Consider the following 16,861-nt stretch of genomic DNA (forward strand, 5'->3'; position numbering starts at 1 on the left):
TTTACCCTAAATTTTGAACAATATTTAGACAAAGGCAAGAAAAATTTAAACGATAAATAACAAAGGGGTTATTAGAATGGAACGATAAGCGGGTCACAACATTAAAATAAAATGCGTGGAATGCTAGGCCTTTTATTGTTTAACTAAGGTAAATTAAAGAAACAAATTCTGTTTGCAAGAGCTTGGAATGCACTACTGATTCAACTTAATGTCACCGCTTGCCGCTTATCTTTTACTAGAGCCTAAAACAAATTTGAAACTGTAAAAATATGAATAACACGATGTAAATTTTGGAATGACAGTTGTTATTTAGTCGGTGTAATTGCAGCCTTGCGATTGCGATCAGCTGGCCGGACGTAGGTGGCACCTCCAGCCTTTTCCCACTCTCGAACGAATTCGTGTTCTAATATTTCTGCTCCTCTCTTACGAGTCAAGCCTGTTTCATCAAGACTTAACTCGCACATTTGCATGTCGTCACGACCAGCAACTAGTAAAACAGGAGACTTGTCTGGATGCAACTCCATCTGCCTTGCAATCCATTGCCCATCAAAATGGGCGTACCAATATCCCTTTTTATCGGCAGGTGCACTGTTGCTAGAATCTGCATTTGGTTTAACAAATGGAATACGAAAGAATCGCTGTGCATCGGACGGAACCATCACTGATGCCCTGGGTCGAAGTACTGGTTTGCTAGCAGCATCCAATACCTAGGCAAAGATGAAAGAATTTAAGAAAACGTTTTGAATATTTGAATAAAATAATAATAATAATAATAAATAGAAGGAATACGATGTAGAAAAAAAAAATTAAAAACGTACAGCTTGGGGCACCCTCTGGTTCTCGTCCATTACGGCAGTTCGCTTTTTATTGCGAGCTTTCCATGCGTGGTAAACTTTTAAACGGCGATGAAATTCTTCTCGACAAGCCTACCAAAAAAGAATAAGAACGATTATGTAATCGATATTAGTGGTCTGAGAATGGTCGGCTACAGTACCTCAAGCAATTCAATATCGCAAGATGTATTGATAGTGTCACGCAGCTCAGAATATTTCCATTTCGAGAGGTCATATTTTTTTCCTGCGTACGCAGCTCTTTGCAGCATAACAACATCTGAGCGACGCAGTTGACTGCTTAGATCAGCATCATCCACTTGTCCATTGGTTTCCTGGGCAAGACGGAGAGCCAGCTCATGATCACGTCGTTCTTGCTCCAGTTGTTCCAACAGACGAGTTTGATTGACACCGTTGCGTTCCAGTTCAGCTTGCAGTTGTTCGGCGGCCTGGCGGTCATCCTCTTCTTGCTTTTTTCGTGTTTCCTCTTCCACTTTACGTTTAATTTCCATTTCTGCTCTCTTTCTCCGGTGCTCTTCTTCTTCCAGTCGCTTTTGCTCCTCTTCCTCTTTTCGTCGACGTTCACGAGCCATCTCTTCTTGGATTTTCCTTAATTTCTCTTGCTCTTCTGCCGATTTCTGCTGTTCTACTTTAGCTTTAAGAGTTTTCATATGTTCGTCAGCCTGTTGCTCGAGTTTGACAAGGACCATCTTTATTTCCTTTTCAGTAATACGTTCGTTCATTTTAAACGACTGGGCAGCGTTTTCCAGATCGGCTTGCAACTTCTGCATTTGTTGCACTGAAATTTGTTTATCCTTCAACTGATGAACAATCCTTTCTGATTGTTGGACGGACTGCTGAAGGGCCCGTACTTGACGCAACGCCATGATTCGAGGACGGTATCTCTTACGAGCCAAATGCATTCGGACGGTTTTTTGTATAATAATTAATTGCTTGGCTCGGTACAGGATTTTATTCTTCAGCTTGATGACGCTGAGCGCACACCACTGAGCTTTCTTCCAGCGTGATTTCAATAACCATTGTCTAACGAGATTGACGAGTTTGCGCAAATGGTCTGGATCAGACCGCATCAGTGTATCGAACTCGGCGAATTTTCCCGGACGGAAAAAGACTTTTGTCAAGCCAAATTTAAAATCTTGATCGTTAAGGTTTAACGCTGAAAATTAAAAATACACGGTGTTAAAACTGTCATTCAAATAGTACGTGCTTTCTAAGGCAAGACTAACCTTGGAAAAGTGACCTGCAGAATAGACGGGGATCAAGGCGGGCAAGTTGAGGTGGCAATATACTTTTATAGATATTGTATAAATCGATAAATGGGGCTCTCGATGGGTAACCCTGTTGCATCAGTTCCAAAACTGATGTCATTCCTGAACACTGAAGCTGCGAGAGAATTTGTCCCCCTTCGAACAGATGATCAACCATCTTGAGATTAGGCTTAACACAACGGATGAAATTTGTCCCGGTGCTCCGTAGTTTTTCCATCAGTTCATTGAGTTGCATTCGAAACTTGGAACCGACACTAATGAAAGACAATTTTCCTTTCCACTGCTGTGAGCTGCTACTTGTAGAGGAGACGAATAAACCTGCAAAACCGTTTTATTTTAACCACGTAATTCAGCCTAAAAACCGGTTTAATTAAATACCTTTAAGGAATGGGTTGTGGCTGTCTTGGATAATACATTCCAGGGAAGCATGAAGGGCGTCATTATTTTTCTCAATGAATTTGGCCGTTTGGTAGCAAACAGCGCCAGCAAAATGGCGGATTAGAAAGCCTTCATCATCGCGTATTTCCCGGTGATCCCGCAATTTCGATTTTCGCGGCAGAGCTAAACGGAAGTGATTAGGATTGGCCGAATGAACGGTGGAAGTGAAGTGTGTGTGACTCGATTTCGGAAGTTTTGATTCTTCATCAAGGATACAAAAAATTCCACTGGTACGAGCCTCAATCAGATCGATGCAATCTTGGTTATCAACATACACAATTTTTTTCACGCCTAGTCCCTCCTTCTCATACAAACACTGTTCTTCCTTTAGTATGCGTTCATTGAAAAACTGCTGGAGCTTTTCATTGCAATAGTTGATGCAAAATTGCTCAAAACTATTAACGGTGAAATACTCGAAGCCTGCTATATCTAATACACCGACGTAATGCACGGATGATTGGAATGGAATGCTTTGATTGATCCGATGAACAATATAGTCAAAAAGACGACTGTAAATTGCTTTTGCTAGCGCATCACGAGCATTGTTGGCTTCGAATACCTAAGTGCACGAAACGTAAATGTATATAAAAAAGACGTATCAAGTGCCAATAAGTGAAATTACCTTAAGTGGTACCATGATGACGGTGCCCTTTATCCCTCCTTTACTTGGTTGCATAACTCGAGAAAGCAGAGCGTGATGAAGCTCTTCTGGATCCACACCAATCAAAGCAGAGGCATTTCGCAATGCTTGATGACTGGATTTTGACATTTGACAGCCACCACGAGCATCTTCTGCATTTTCTTCAAATGTTATATTCCCCAGATGTAAGATAGCTGCGACGGCCGAGTAAATTGCAAGCTTTTCATCGTCAGACATTCCCAGATTACTCATTGCTTTATCTGTCTGCTTAAAGTCTTTCGCATCATCAAGCAATGGATCATTCAAAGATCCGCGGCTACGATGTTCTTTACTCTTTCTGCAATTCAGAACAAACGTTATGAGAAATTTTTTTGCAAAATATCAATGACTAGAGCAATACCTGTTTGGATCTAATGAGACCTCAGATCCTTTGGAAAGGAAGTACTGGGTGCAGCTATTGATTATAACACGATGGTATCATAAAAACACGTTTTTTGAATTTTAAAAAATATGTCAACGTATACCCTTGGGAAAGATAATGAAAGTGATCGGGGCTTTGCAGTTGGAGCTGTTGCTTCAGTTTTTCATTTGCACCAGCGCACAATTGATAAAAAAAATGATAGTTGCGTTCTTCCTTACTCTGTGTCACGATACGTGACTTCTCAAGTAGGTAATGCGAGATAAATCCACCAGCAATGGTATATTTAGAGGTGAAATGGATCTCAATAAATTTTCCGAAACGACTGCTATTATTATTTCGCGTTGTTTTCGCATTACCAAAAGCTTCTAACAAAGGGTTGGCTACAAAAAATATTTCAGTTTTGAATTCATTCTTCTAGATACGTCTTGGGGCATAAAAATGTTAAGCTTACCATCTAGGATTTTTTGTTCAATGGGTCCTGCTGCTACTCCCCCAGATTCACAAAGATACCTAAGGATATATTTAGTCGATTCAGTTTTTCCCGCCCCAGATTCACCTGACACCACAATAGACTGAGATTGCTTTAAAACTCGCATATCTCTGAAAGCCTTGTCAACTGTATCAAAAAAATATTCCTTTAATTAGTGATTCATTGCCTTTTTTCATAAAATTTATTTACCTATAGCAAAGACATGTGGAGGCAATGTTCCAAGAGACTTCCCTTGGTATTTCTTGATTGCCTCTTTGCTGTACAGCCCTTTGATTTCAAAGTAAGGATTCACTGCAATCAGGATGTTGGCTACATATGTGTAAATTTGATCTCTTTTGTAACGTAATGCAACATTATTTAGAAAAGTTGCTTCATTCAAAAACATTAAAGAACCTATTTAAAAAAGAATATGTAAATTATCCAAAAAGTTATCTAACAAAAAATAGAATTAGGGGTTTTAAGAATTAGGTTACAGTTATCATCAACATCTTTGTTGTCATCTTCTTCAGCAGGATAAACACGATCATATGCACATCTTATCTCTTTCAGCCCTTGTTCGATTGGCAGGGCAGTTATTGCCTCACTTCCTAAATCCACTACCTTACCCAGTATGAAACCTCTGTGAACATCAGGGACCCATACTTTCTGGTTGTCCATCTGTACACACAAAAAAGTAATAACATTTAGTACAAAACATTATTTGAATCTGAAGTACACAAGAGATTCTCAAGTACAGTTAACTAATCTGAAACAATCAACGGGTGGAAACAGGGTTTCTTCAGGCTGCCGACCATAATGATGGGCGACAGGTTATATTTAGTCTTTGTGTCAACACAAATAATTTCGTACCATTTCTTTTTTAAACACATGCGCATTATTGGGCGCAGAAGGTGGCACTTCTGCCTTTATAGAACCTTTAGTTGCCATGCTAAATTCAGAGTTACTTCAATTTGCATTTGCACAAGTGTAAACTAGAAGACTCAAACACCGAATGATGGGGGTGATTGCACTGACAAAAGCAAGCAGACGATGATGACGATGAAACGTCACCAAATATTGTAGGACCAGTCGAACCAGACTAACTACCAGAAACCAGTTAACAGTAATCCAGTTTACAAAAGAAACAAAGCCAAGTAGAAAGTAGCGACAAGGTTGCAACTTTAAATTAACGGTTGACCATCTCCAACAGCCAACAAGGCATTAAAAATAATGAAAATCTACCATCTCTGGTTACCGAAAGGGGAAAGAAATGTACGTTTGGACTTTGGAATACTGCACTTCAACGTTATACATCATAGTTTTGATGATTAAATAAAAGCGAAAATTCGCACCATTCAAGAAAAACCACAATCTTTCGCTTTAAAGACTCCTTAAACGTGATTTTGTCCCACGAGGTTCGCAACAGATACAGATACTTAGATTTTGAATTTTTAATGCAAGAGACGTGCGGTAGAAGGAAGATGATTCGACAACGGGACAAAGAGATAGTGGACGATACCCATCGGTGAAAAACCTCAGGGTTATTCACCTGGCATGCGATGCTAACAGCTAAGAACAGATGGTCGAATGATCATCCTCGCCCTAGCCCACAAAACCTCCCTGGTTCGTTCACATTGCCACTGGATGCTTTCCGTACGGTGAATTTCCAGAAAGAAAAAAAATCGGCCAGCATGCCGAGTGAGCTGCTTTTAGCTTTTGTACTAGTACTTGCGCAGTATAATACTAGCAATGCCGAATGTTACGGGTGGGTTTGTCTGCTTTTTAATGTTTTTTATCCGTGTGAAATGAATTCCCGTCTAACGCAATAAACTAGGCGGCCACGCCAAACGGAAACGCTGTGCACTACCTTAATGATTGATAAAAGGAAGTGGGAAATTGTTGGTAACAGAAACCAAAGCACAAAAGAAAGAATGCGCAAAAGAGGGATATGGGAGAAAAAACAAGCACAACAACCGCCTCAATTTCAGACCAGGTGATTTAAGCTTGACCAGTCAACCGCTTCTACCAGCCGGATCGATCTGCCAGGGTCGAAAATCGCCTTGCACAAAGCATAAAGCTAGACAAATTGGAAATGAATCCCGGTAAAAATTTGTGTTTTTCCCCGGAAACTTTCCAGCAAATAAAGCTGATAAGGCCAACAGCTAGTTTTACCTATGAATCATTCGACTATCTTCATCAGATGTCAGACTATAAAAAAAACAAAAGCCCTACGGTATACACCATTTGCTCTAGGGCGAGAAATGATTCTTGCATTCCACCCTTTGAAAAGAAACATGAAAACTTAGGTCTTTCTTGCTTGTTTTTGTTGTTTTGTTTCACCTTTTTTTAATACCGCATCAGGTACATAACCAAGTACTATTTAGGTTATAGATTCTGGTGACAAAGCGACGCAGTGTTGGATTCCCTTCTAACTACCAGTTAAACTAAAGTAGAAAGGGGAGACACAGGATGACAGGAAGTACTAACGTTTCATTTTTTCTCACCTAACTTCCTGTTGGTAAAACATATGCTGGATCCCCTTCACTTACTCAGTTTTTTGTTAGGGAAAAATTTCACAAAAGAAAAAAATATTACTAGACGTATATTACTAAAACGGAAAAAATAGGCTTCGCGCAACACTTGATAATTCATAAAATGATAAGACGGCTTTCGTCAGTGCTTATTTATTCCTGATTCAATGACGTCAACAAGATTTTTTTTTAAACTCCCATTAGATTAAAACGGCAGTTGATCTTAAGATCGATGGCAATAATAAATAAACTTTCATAAATAGTCAAAACTATTGCAATATTACCTTGCTTGTATGTCCTACTGCCTTTGATGTTGCCACCAAGGCGATCGTATGTGATCGCAGGATTGAGAACTGTTAAGTACAGATGGCAAGGGGCTACTAATTGAGTGGGATAGCAGCAGATAGAGTATAGTACATAGGTACAGGGAATCACACCTGTCTTAGACCTGGGCTGGGATTGGCCGGTGAACACATGGAATTTTTTTTTTCAAGCAAACGCCCTCCAGTGTCGGGACGAAACGTCAACTACTAGCCATCTCTGGTCGGCCTCCAATAATGTAGCATAATCTATAATTGAACGTATGGAAGATCTAGCTTCATGTTATTCTTTTCTTTTACTGTTAGATCTTTCTTTTTTAGAAAGTTCGTAAAGAATCAAGTTTCATCTAAATAAATACCTTTCATTCGAATGAAAGTCGTACCTTTCTTGTAGCAGCAAATTAGTTTGCCTTCTGCTTTCTGGTTGGCTATTCGTGTCTCCCTTTTGCGTGACAATATGGGATTTAATCTAGTCCACTCTAGTGAATGCAACTGTGGAGCTTCTCTGGACAACTCGCAAGGAACGAGGTACGTAGCACATTGCTTTGATGAACCATAAAGAAACCCTGTACTGTCCGGTTGGGAGGGATTCTACTGTGTGGCCTAGGTCAATAAAACTTTAAACTGATACATTGTCACTTTGGAAACTCACGTCAATAATTAAAAGAAATCATTTTAAATTTAGATACCGTTTTCAAAACTACTTCTAACGTGTCAAAGCGGATCAAGTCTAAAATTTAATAATATCGTTTCATGTAAGTGATTCGTAATTCTTTTGATTAAACAGAGCAGATAAGATTTCGAGGATAGCAATCCGGAAGAAATAATACGCGGAAGTAGGAAACGTTTGTGTATTTGACGTCTCGAAGACGAATTACTGGCTTAGGGTGTAAACAACTTATTTATTAAATCATTTCAAATAACAACTTTTTAAATACTGATTGTGACAAACAAGGAATGTAAATAAAAACAAGAAAGCGTATACTTATAACAAGACGAGAAAAAAACAAAAAAACAAACAAACAAGACCAATACCATATGAATCCCATAATGAAAAAAGCATACAAAAAGCTATATGTAATCACTCATCGGGTGCGTCATTGATTTCTTCACTAGCGACTAAAGGCATTTCTTGGTTGTCTAATGCATCAGATGCCTCTTCCACTGGTACAGCGTGAATCATAACATCACTTTTTTCTATTCGGCCATTTTGCAAATTTAGGCATCGTCCCTTGATGGACGTTTTCTGTGGCGGTGAGAAATAATTGACAAGGGATCCCACTACGGGAATATGCCGCAGCAAACCCTCCTGCCAAAGTTTCTCTTCTGTTTCCCGCTGTAATTCAGCTTGTGCTTCCTCTATACCTTTTCGAATCATCACTGCCATGGTTTCAAGTGCCAAAGTTGATGCCTCGAGATCAAGTCCAGTTTGACGCACTAAATTAGCTAAAGCTTCAACATCGGTAATGGCCACAACCATTCCAAAACGAACACAAGATAAGCCATCCCTTCCTTCGCCTATTAAAAAAAAATGACATTCGTTTTAGTATATTTGGTTTGAAGGTATAATTTTGACTAACAAATTACCTAAGGAAAAAGCAGAATCTGTTTCCTTCAACTTTGCAACAAGCTCTCTGTTTATCCTGTTAATTTCTTCCTTGCCTTGGTCAGGTAATTGTTCAGTGTTGGCTGATCGCCAAGCAGCAGGTAAATATCTTAACAAGAAGCAACGATACTACAATAATATAAATTCGATAACAAGTTATTAAATAGGACTAACCTCACTCCTCCAAGCCCTGCCCATCCAGGTAATTCCACCAACTGAAGTTCTCCACCGCTTACTTCTATAATTTTGTTAAGTGTTTTCTTATGATCAACAGTTGCATTCAAAATTTCCTAGAACACATTAAAAAAAAAAAAAAAAAAAATCAGAAAGTGCTCAAGGGATTTTATGAATGTGGCTGTTAAACAATACCAACTGCTGGTCAAGGTTTTCAAGAAATTTCTGTAGGTTATCTATGGATGGGAATGATTTGCAATCGTATGGCGAAAAACGAAGTGCATATCCACTGTCGTCAATGTCTATAATGTCCATATGAATTTCTTCACAGGCTCGTTCCAAAACTTGAACCAACTATATCACTCAAAAAGAAACAAAGTTTTTTATGAGTGTTTAAAATTTTCTACTTTGAAATTTTACCCATAAATTCAAATCGTCTAACAGGTTTCCAGGACATTCCCCAATTTCTTTAGCTTTAGGGCGATACTGAAATACTACAACCGGAACGATACTATCCATTAAGACCTGCATTAAAAAATAAAAAACAAATAAATGCGTAATAATTAATCATGCAAAACACTTCAGAGTGAAACCTGTTCCTCTTACCTCGGGCTTTGTTTTTTCATTATCACATAGCTCTGTGTCATCATCATGAACGTTATTTACTTCATCTTCTTCAACGGGTGAATCATTTCTTCCAGGCAAATCCCCTATTTCTTCCACTATCTCTATCTTTTTTACTTCGGATGTTTCATCGCCGTTACTTTCGACGACTTCCCCTAGTTGAACACACTCTAAATCTTCGGTTAAGGTGTCTTTCAATTCCGTACTTGATGACGGTTTGATAGTCTTTGGTACATGGCTCTACAAAATAAATTTTTAAATATATCGTTTCCGGTAATATACAAGCCAAACACCGCGTAGATGGAATGTACCATTATTTGAATGTTAGGAATGGTGACAAGGCGATTGATTAGCATCCTGCTAAGTTCAACCGCCGATCGAAAGCGATTGCTGATGGTTGCGGAGTCCAAATTCTAGAATTCAGAATGAAACTTGTTGTCATCATTGATTCGGTGGAAATGAAAAATGGACTTCCACCTGAAGGGCAAACCACAAAGGAACTACGCTGAAAGGCGAGCAGTGGGACGGCGTCAAGCAGGCAGCTCGTTGAAGAGCTATTTCACAATGACGGTACATTGTCTAGTAAGCGAATCAATTTCGACATTTTTAAACGCTTGCGGATTCGAGCTTTTAATTAAAACAATTATATACCACATATGGGAGGCTGGGAATACCAAGTAACTGCCTTAGGTCCAAATGCAAACTATCAGCTACCTGAAGAGTCTAACCAATAAAAATAATAGTTATGCAAAAAATAAATCAAAGAGATGAGCATACATTAAAAATAGGATTTTTCACCTTTTTGGGCTGATCATGCAGGCTTAGGTGGTTTATCAGATGCCCCTCAAGATGAAGCCAGGCATTAAAACGCTGTGAAAGTTGAGAGATGGCTACCAAATTATCAACTTGGCCTGTATGATGTGATCCACAAGAGGCAATAATCATTATTGGAACCCTTTTAGCAGCAAGATCTTCTTGCAATGATTTTTCCATTTTATGAAGTTCATGGCCATTCATTTTCATGACCTTAACACAACTACTTGGGAATCCAAGCTTTTTACATACAGCATTAGCCAAAGATGGGATACACAAGGGGCTTATGTAAATGGTGGGTGGACAGGAGTATAAAGCTTCATAGCCTTGTGTGCTGTAAAATGAAGAAAAATCCCTACTGTAATGTCTGAAATTTGTGAAGAAAAGCAATAACAAATTTGTAAATATACCTGTATTTAGGATAAAGATTCAAAAGTTGCATCTGAATTAACTGGACAACTGCTGTCGTTGCTTCCTCATGGGCATAGCAGATTCCATCTGAAACTCTAAATGTAAAAAAAAATATGATCAAGTAACCTAATAAAGTTTTACACAATAATCATTACCTAAGAAAATCTTGTAGTTGAAAGCAGCAATTCTGTAAAAGTTTGGTGATAACAATTTCTTTTCCCGATGGAATGGCATAATCGAGATATCCTGCTAAGGAGTAGGAGCCAAGAACGCCTTTTGTCACATCATCAAGGCCATCAAGGACGGTATCATCGTGCAAATACTCCGCGATAATAGCTCGAAACTTAGTTAGCACTTCGTTAGCATTTTTCACTGAAGTGGAACCGATTTCTTCGGTTTCTAATATGGTTTCTGTGTCGGAACCTTCTTTTCCACTACCATCCAACAATTCTTTTGATGATTCATAAACGCTTTCTATGTCCATTTTTAATTTTAAAGTTTAAACTAGACAGAATACTTCCGTCTTAAAAAACTGACAGACACGTCGACATTACAATGTGTCGTGTCAACAATCAAATGTTGTTTAGAATTTCAAGGCCTAGCAACTGTCTTAAAAACTTTCACCAGTTCAACATGGTCTACGTCTAGCGCCACGGCGTGGTGAAAAAGAAAAATTAATATGTGGTTAGCTGGTTACCATTATGTAGCCACAACGGTAACGTGAATAGGTACTGTACACATGACTGGTAAAGAAAACCACATCGAAAGGCTCCGCTAGGAGTTATATGCCTTTCGTTCGTGCATCATAGGCTTTGGTGTCAGTGGAAAGAAATTCTGTCGTAGCATAGAATTAATTTGTGTTGTCCGTTACGCTATTTTCTGAATTAATTTGGGTTATTGACTCTTTACTTTCCGAAAGGTATGGCAGTTCATTATTGCGAGGAAATTAAACGTTAACCACACATGATTACCGCGCATCGAAACCCTGCACTTTACCCAATCTTCTCCTGAATCCCGCGTTTTACGTAGTCCCGAAAATGCTTGGCTGTATTACAAGTTTAACAGTTTACCCTTTGACGGTCCCGTCTAGCAGTCTGCCCTTTTACGCTATGCATAATGTGCAATAACACATCATGGTGCATAGTGGCTATACAGTGTCTACACGTCTCATTGCAACACGATAGCGCCAGAAAGTTCTGTTTTTGAGTTAAACGAAATCTCAACTTACAACAGTTTAGAGAAAAACAGCGTTCTTCCTCAAGTAATTCAGCCTACTGAAAAGACATTTGTAGTTTACATCATTATGGGTTTTTCTTCGTGAAACCTGAAACGAAAATAGCTGAACTTTTTTCTTGTTGCTGTGATTGTTGCAACGCTATTTGTTCTGTATTTCCACTTAGTCTTGGTTTTGCCAAAGCCAAAAATGGTGAAAGATAAGCCAAATTCGACTCGGGTGTATGATGACGATGGTTATCGAAAAAGGGCAGCTTGTGTGTGTGTCAAAGAAAATGACCAAAATCAAGTAAGTTTATATCAGTTGTGAATTTCATTAAGACAATTATTACAATGAATGACAAAAATGATTACCTGTGGCAGATTCTCCTTGTATCATCTTCCAATGAGAGCAGCAGTTGGATAGTTCCTGGTGGTGGGCTTGAGCCTGAAGAAATACCTCCCGAAACTGCGGTTCGAGAAGTCATGGAAGAGGCTGGCGTTTCCGGTCGTCTGGGCGTTTGTCTAGGTGTTTTTGAAGTATTGAATTATTAAGTAACCATCATATATTCATCTTTGTATAAAATCCCTTTACTTTTTGAATTCTAGAACAACGAGAGAAAACATCGAACTACTGTCTACGTTCTACATGTAACAGATGAACTATCTGAATGGGACGATTCAAAAACAATCGGTTGTATTTCAATCATTTCAAGTCGAAGTTATAGCATTTTTATGCTAATTCGTTTTATCGCTTTGCCTTATTTTATCAGGGAGGCGTCGTAAATGGTTTCAGTTTGACGAAGCCCTTGATCATTTAACTGCTCACAAGCCTCTGATGGCTCAATGGCTGCTGAACATAGCAAAAGCTGGCGCCCCAAGATAATTTCCTTGAAAATCTTATCATTAACGCCTGAATGCGGCTCCATTATATATTATTATCTTGCTCCTGAAAATTAGGCTCTAGATAATTAGGTCTAGTCAGCCTCCAAGTAACTGAGTAACCCCAGGATACTGCTGAAAATCTTTGATTCTGCTCTTCCATAATTTTTCCTATCCTTTACCCTTTTTTTATTTTTCCGAATGAGTAAAGATTTTTACAACTTTTACATTTAACCGTTTTGGCATTGCAAAAACTCGTTGCATGGGAATGTTTGTAAGCGAGATTAACGAACATTAGTACGACAATGGCAAGGCGTCCAAGTTGCTCCCTTAAGTGATGGTGCTGGAGATGAACTTTATTTTTTAGTTACAGACAGTGCAAAAAGAGTTTTTGGTGTTGGAAACAAACGGATTTAACGAGCGATATAATAAATGAATTATTTACACTTGTTTAATCTGTTATTCAGATGAAGTCATGCTAGTCATGAAAGCAGCCCAAACGAAACAAGAAAAAATTAATAACAAAAAAAAAACATGCTTATCGAAAAGCGTAAATTTTTTGTGAAATTGTTTTTCCACAGTATACTAGCCCGGGAATTTACATCGTGAAAATCCAACATAAAGAAATTCTTTAAATTTGAACAAAAGATTATAATTAAATGACTTGGTTGCAACTTAATCCATTAACGAAAACGTCTTTCGACCCACGCTTCCTTCAGTCGCATCGTGAACTGTACTATTTTTCCTTAGTAGTTTTTGATGGGATGAAGAGACACTTTGAATACACATATCGAGCTTTTCGCAATGTCCGGTAAAACACGTGCCACTCATGCGCAGCTTTTCGCTATGTTTTTTCAGTTTTTCTACAACAATTGGTAAGATATTCTTCCCACTTGACATGTCATCTACCGGAATTCTTTTGCTCTTTGGGTTATCTTCAGCCAGCTCTGCATCATCAAGTAGTTTTCGTTTAATACCGGTCCTCATTCCGGTAGTTTCAGATTCTGGTCCCGTCACAACTGAATCGACTTGACGGGTAGGAGTATGATAATTAGAAGATGCTTCTCCCAAAGGTGGTGTTACATCACCTCGATCACCCAGCCGGCTTCTCCTTTCTCCACTCCACGATTCTTCAGATTTGGCATCTGTTGAAGTTGCAGTTCTATACGAAGTCGGTACACCATCTGATGTCTGGGATTCGACTTGGAACCTCTTGGCACTTGCTAAACAATCAGAACTGGAAGTTGAAGTCGACAACTTACGGCATTTTCTCTTTAACCGAGTATTCCTTTTTTCTGTCACGGAATCTGGAATAACTATGCGAGATTGACTGCGAAGACGTCGTGGAAAACTATAAGGTGATGCATTCAATTCGGCGTCACTGTCGCCCTCATAACTCTGTGAATCATTCCTTTCTTTTTTCTTCCAGTTTGCTAATCCCGTCAAGTGTTTATAGCGGGCTCTAGTCTGAATCCTGTTGCAGCTTGAAGCAGTCGTAGAGCTTACAAAATCCGTGTCTGATGTGTGGATGCAGACTACAAAGGATTTTTGTTCTTCTGCGTGAGGCGTAATAGCATCAGACTCGAATTCAGTTAGATCACCGTCCAGACCTGCCCATTCTTTTGCTTTTTCGATAACAACAGCTTCTTGCTGGCCTTCGTCCTGTAAAGATAGATGCGTGGTTGGTACTACCGATTGACATCTAGTTAGCTCTCTGTAAGAAATTTTTAAGTTGTCCTCCAATTCATCGTTTTCTATAGATTTCAGAAAACAATTAAACTTTATTTCTTGAATTCAAGTTAAACGAAATACCATTTTCAATTGAAGAAGAGCTGTGGGGACGGCTATTGTTGACCCATGACTGAACAGAGTTAACACGTTCTGGCCCGTTCGGTAGGTTATAACTCGCTAGACTTCCGATTTCATCATGACGTCCTACACGCTGTGTGGGTTCTCCATCAGACGAGTTTGGGACTAAAACTTCTTCTTTCTCTGATCCGTCATCTGCATACAACGAGAGTTTAATAGAACGCTCCATTCTTCGCTCAACACTATGACCAATAATCGATATTTCGGAAACGCTGCTTGTTTCTTTTTTGCTTTCATTATCGATCGACAAGTTGCCTTTCTCGGATTTAATAACAGAAAATATTGTATCAGCAAACCAATGGGGCCCGAAAGCTTCCCCATTCGGTTTTCTTGGAACCGTTCTGTTGATTAGAATTGCCTAGTAGACGTATGGTACACGAATAGGTTTAAAGAAAATTAGATTTATCCCTTACAAAACGTATCTAAGTGCATACCTCAAGCTGGCCGCCATTCTCAAGAACAATATGCGTTGGCATAAATGGATTTGTTAGAAAACACGGAGGATAAAATTGGTTGTCGTTGCTTGCAAATTTGGGATCGGGTGGTAGGGCGTACAGCGTAGCTTCTATAGAAGTTTCCATTGTAGCTTCCACTTGTTTGTTCTGTAATTTCGTGAATGCAAAATTAAACAGTCTACGGGGCTTTAATGAACGAAACTGCTAATAACCAACCTCTTTCCAAAATTTCAACGCCTTGTCGGTGACCTTCTTTCTTTGAACATCTTCTAACACATCCAATATTATTAACTCGTTAAGGAACCCATTATTTAACCGGCTCCGCAAAAACTCAAACTGTTTGTCTAGCTTCGTTATATTCTTTTGAATTTTTTCCAGTCTACTAAGTTTGATTTTTCGCATGAAAGAAATTAGTGAAGGGAAATACTTTTTCATCATATCTCCGAATGTGTCCAATATTTCTTTCTCTCGATGAGCGTGACCCAGTTTTAATCGTAACTCTGAATAAAAACATTTGATTTCCTCCATGAAAATGTCATCCTGAAAAATAATGAACATTTAAATGACATAACTTAAGAAATAGATTTTTCACACCACCTTTAGGCCAAAAGAATTTTTTGTTTTTGTCCAAAGAACCCCATTCCAGCATGGAAAAAATGCTTCTTTTGTTTGTAACTTCACTGCAGATGTACAATTTGCTGAGCGCATCACATGGAACTGGAAATTGTAGAAATTTTTAATAACTAAAATCAAAATGATTAAAATTAATAACATACAACTGCCTTGCAGCAGAGCTCAAGTCGGATAAAATCAGCAGTTCTCATGACATGCTTTAGATCCTTAATGTAGAGCTTAAAAGTACTTGTCAAACTTTTTCGTAAAGCATTTAACACTTTTGGAGTGATATTGTTGCCTTCTCTACTCCATTCATTCTTGATTTCTTGTAAGCAAAGAGCACTCAACCAACTATTTGGTATGTTGATTTTGGGAAAATTAGATTTGATTTCTAAAAAGAAAATTAAAAATAAATTATAATTTCACAAAACTCAAATGCAACATCATGCTATAAAAATACTACTTTTTAACACTTTGGTCATCCCATATTTGGTAGCATGTTCCCATATCCAAAATTCTACGGTATCCATTTCGATGTTTAAATCATCTAATACTGAGATATGTGTTCTTTTTGCATCGACAAAAATGCAACAACAACAGTGTTACTGTGTGCCTACCAAAACTGTTTTCGAGTCATAAGAAATCTCGCGGGATGACGCTGACTGACTGAAGGCCGGCCAGCTGCCCAACGTTCTCGCGTGTTCGTCTGCACAGTGAAGACCACACCTCCACTCCGGGTGGTAGTGGCAAAAAGACGCACTATGTCAATGACATCCCAGTAAAACATTTTGGTCTTATCGGGGAACTTATTTTTAAACATTTATCGCACTGACAGCTTTTCAGATGATCGACCGCGTTTTTATTATTGCATCAACAGCTTAGCATTTGTCTGTGTGCTGTGTGTACCTAGTACCCAAATAACGCCTACAGAACCTACCATTATCGGCTAGTGGCGCTGCATTGAATGTGTACTTGCTCAAACGGCAAACGGTGATCGACGGTATTTAAGGACTGATAATAGCGCAGCAGCATTGTTTTTCACAGCGGCTGTAATGGACAATGTGACGATGTACATGTGACAATCTATACGAGAAACATGAACCTAAGCGATCCATGTGTGGCTATTTAGTTTTGAATACGCTAGTATCCAGTACAAGCATACTGGAAGAAACGCACAAAGGGAAGTTATGTTACCAGTTGCGATCGACTATCGCATAATTCGTCTTGTATACCGATACTCATACAGCCTTTTTGAAATAAAG

At 38.8% G+C, this 16,861-nt stretch overlaps 4 protein-coding genes across 6 annotated transcripts in view; 1 reads left to right on the top strand and 3 right to left on the bottom strand.

Moving 5' to 3' along the window:
* Window positions 1–13,109, top strand: part of LOC130691329 (diphosphoinositol polyphosphate phosphohydrolase 2-like) — a 100,084-nt gene extending 86,975 nt beyond the window's left edge. The window contains exons 2-5 of the mRNA XM_057514256.2: window positions 11,906–12,088; window positions 12,163–12,318; window positions 12,388–12,472; window positions 12,552–13,109. Of these exons, the coding sequence (XP_057370239.1) occupies window positions 11,990–12,088; window positions 12,163–12,318; window positions 12,388–12,472; window positions 12,552–12,664 (453 nt within the window). The 5' untranslated portion in view covers window positions 11,906–11,989 and the 3' untranslated portion in view covers window positions 12,665–13,109. The remainder of the gene's footprint in view (window positions 1–11,905; window positions 12,089–12,162; window positions 12,319–12,387; window positions 12,473–12,551) is intronic.
* On the bottom strand, window positions 117–7,037 carry LOC130691102 (myosin heavy chain 95F-like). 2 transcript variants are annotated; one of them, XM_059496534.1, is made up of 12 exons: window positions 6,903–7,037; window positions 4,582–4,765; window positions 4,298–4,501; window positions 4,070–4,234; window positions 3,722–3,998; window positions 3,598–3,651; window positions 3,180–3,534; window positions 2,498–3,116; window positions 2,078–2,437; window positions 995–2,007; window positions 819–926; window positions 117–707 (listed from the first exon to the last, which is right to left on the bottom strand). In XM_059496534.1, exons 2-12 carry the CDS (start codon window positions 4,763–4,765, stop codon window positions 306–308), a joined length of 3,741 nt encoding a protein of 1,246 aa, XP_059352517.1. In that variant the 5' UTR covers window positions 6,903–7,037; the 3' UTR covers window positions 117–305. The 2 variants fall into 2 exon arrangements, with proteins under 2 accessions (XP_059352517.1, XP_057369990.1); XM_057514007.2 differs by lacking the exon at window positions 6,903–7,037 and adding an exon at window positions 4,958–5,230.
* LOC130691328 (pyridoxal-dependent decarboxylase domain-containing protein 1-like) lies at window positions 7,821–11,149 on the bottom strand. The gene is made up of 12 exons (XM_057514255.2): window positions 10,722–11,149; window positions 10,566–10,661; window positions 10,141–10,489; window positions 9,994–10,065; window positions 9,820–9,921; window positions 9,654–9,755; window positions 9,325–9,582; window positions 9,139–9,243; window positions 8,914–9,072; window positions 8,719–8,834; window positions 8,526–8,653; window positions 7,821–8,456 (listed from the first exon to the last, which is right to left on the bottom strand). Exons 1-12 carry the CDS (start codon window positions 11,048–11,050, stop codon window positions 8,020–8,022), a joined length of 2,253 nt encoding a protein of 750 aa, XP_057370238.1. The 5' UTR covers window positions 11,051–11,149; the 3' UTR covers window positions 7,821–8,019.
* Window positions 13,110–13,126: 17 nt separating the features above from the next.
* LOC130691326 (uncharacterized) lies at window positions 13,127–16,242 on the bottom strand. 2 transcript variants are annotated; one of them, XM_057514252.2, is made up of 7 exons: window positions 16,063–16,242; window positions 15,761–15,990; window positions 15,582–15,701; window positions 15,201–15,524; window positions 14,964–15,131; window positions 14,473–14,887; window positions 13,127–14,414 (listed from the first exon to the last, which is right to left on the bottom strand). In XM_057514252.2, the coding sequence occupies exons 1-7, from the start codon at window positions 16,127–16,129 to the stop codon at window positions 13,336–13,338; spliced, it is 2,403 nt and encodes an 800-aa protein (XP_057370235.1). In that variant the 5' UTR covers window positions 16,130–16,242; the 3' UTR covers window positions 13,127–13,335. The 2 variants fall into 2 exon arrangements, with proteins under 2 accessions (XP_057370235.1, XP_057370237.1); XM_057514254.2 differs by having other exon boundaries at window positions 16,073–16,239.
* Between the last annotated feature and the right edge of the window lie 619 nt (window positions 16,243–16,861).

This window comes from Daphnia carinata, chromosome 1, assembly GCF_022539665.2.
Source record: "Daphnia carinata strain CSIRO-1 chromosome 1, CSIRO_AGI_Dcar_HiC_V3, whole genome shotgun sequence".
Classification (NCBI taxonomy): Eukaryota; Metazoa; Arthropoda; class Branchiopoda; order Diplostraca; family Daphniidae; genus Daphnia; species Daphnia carinata.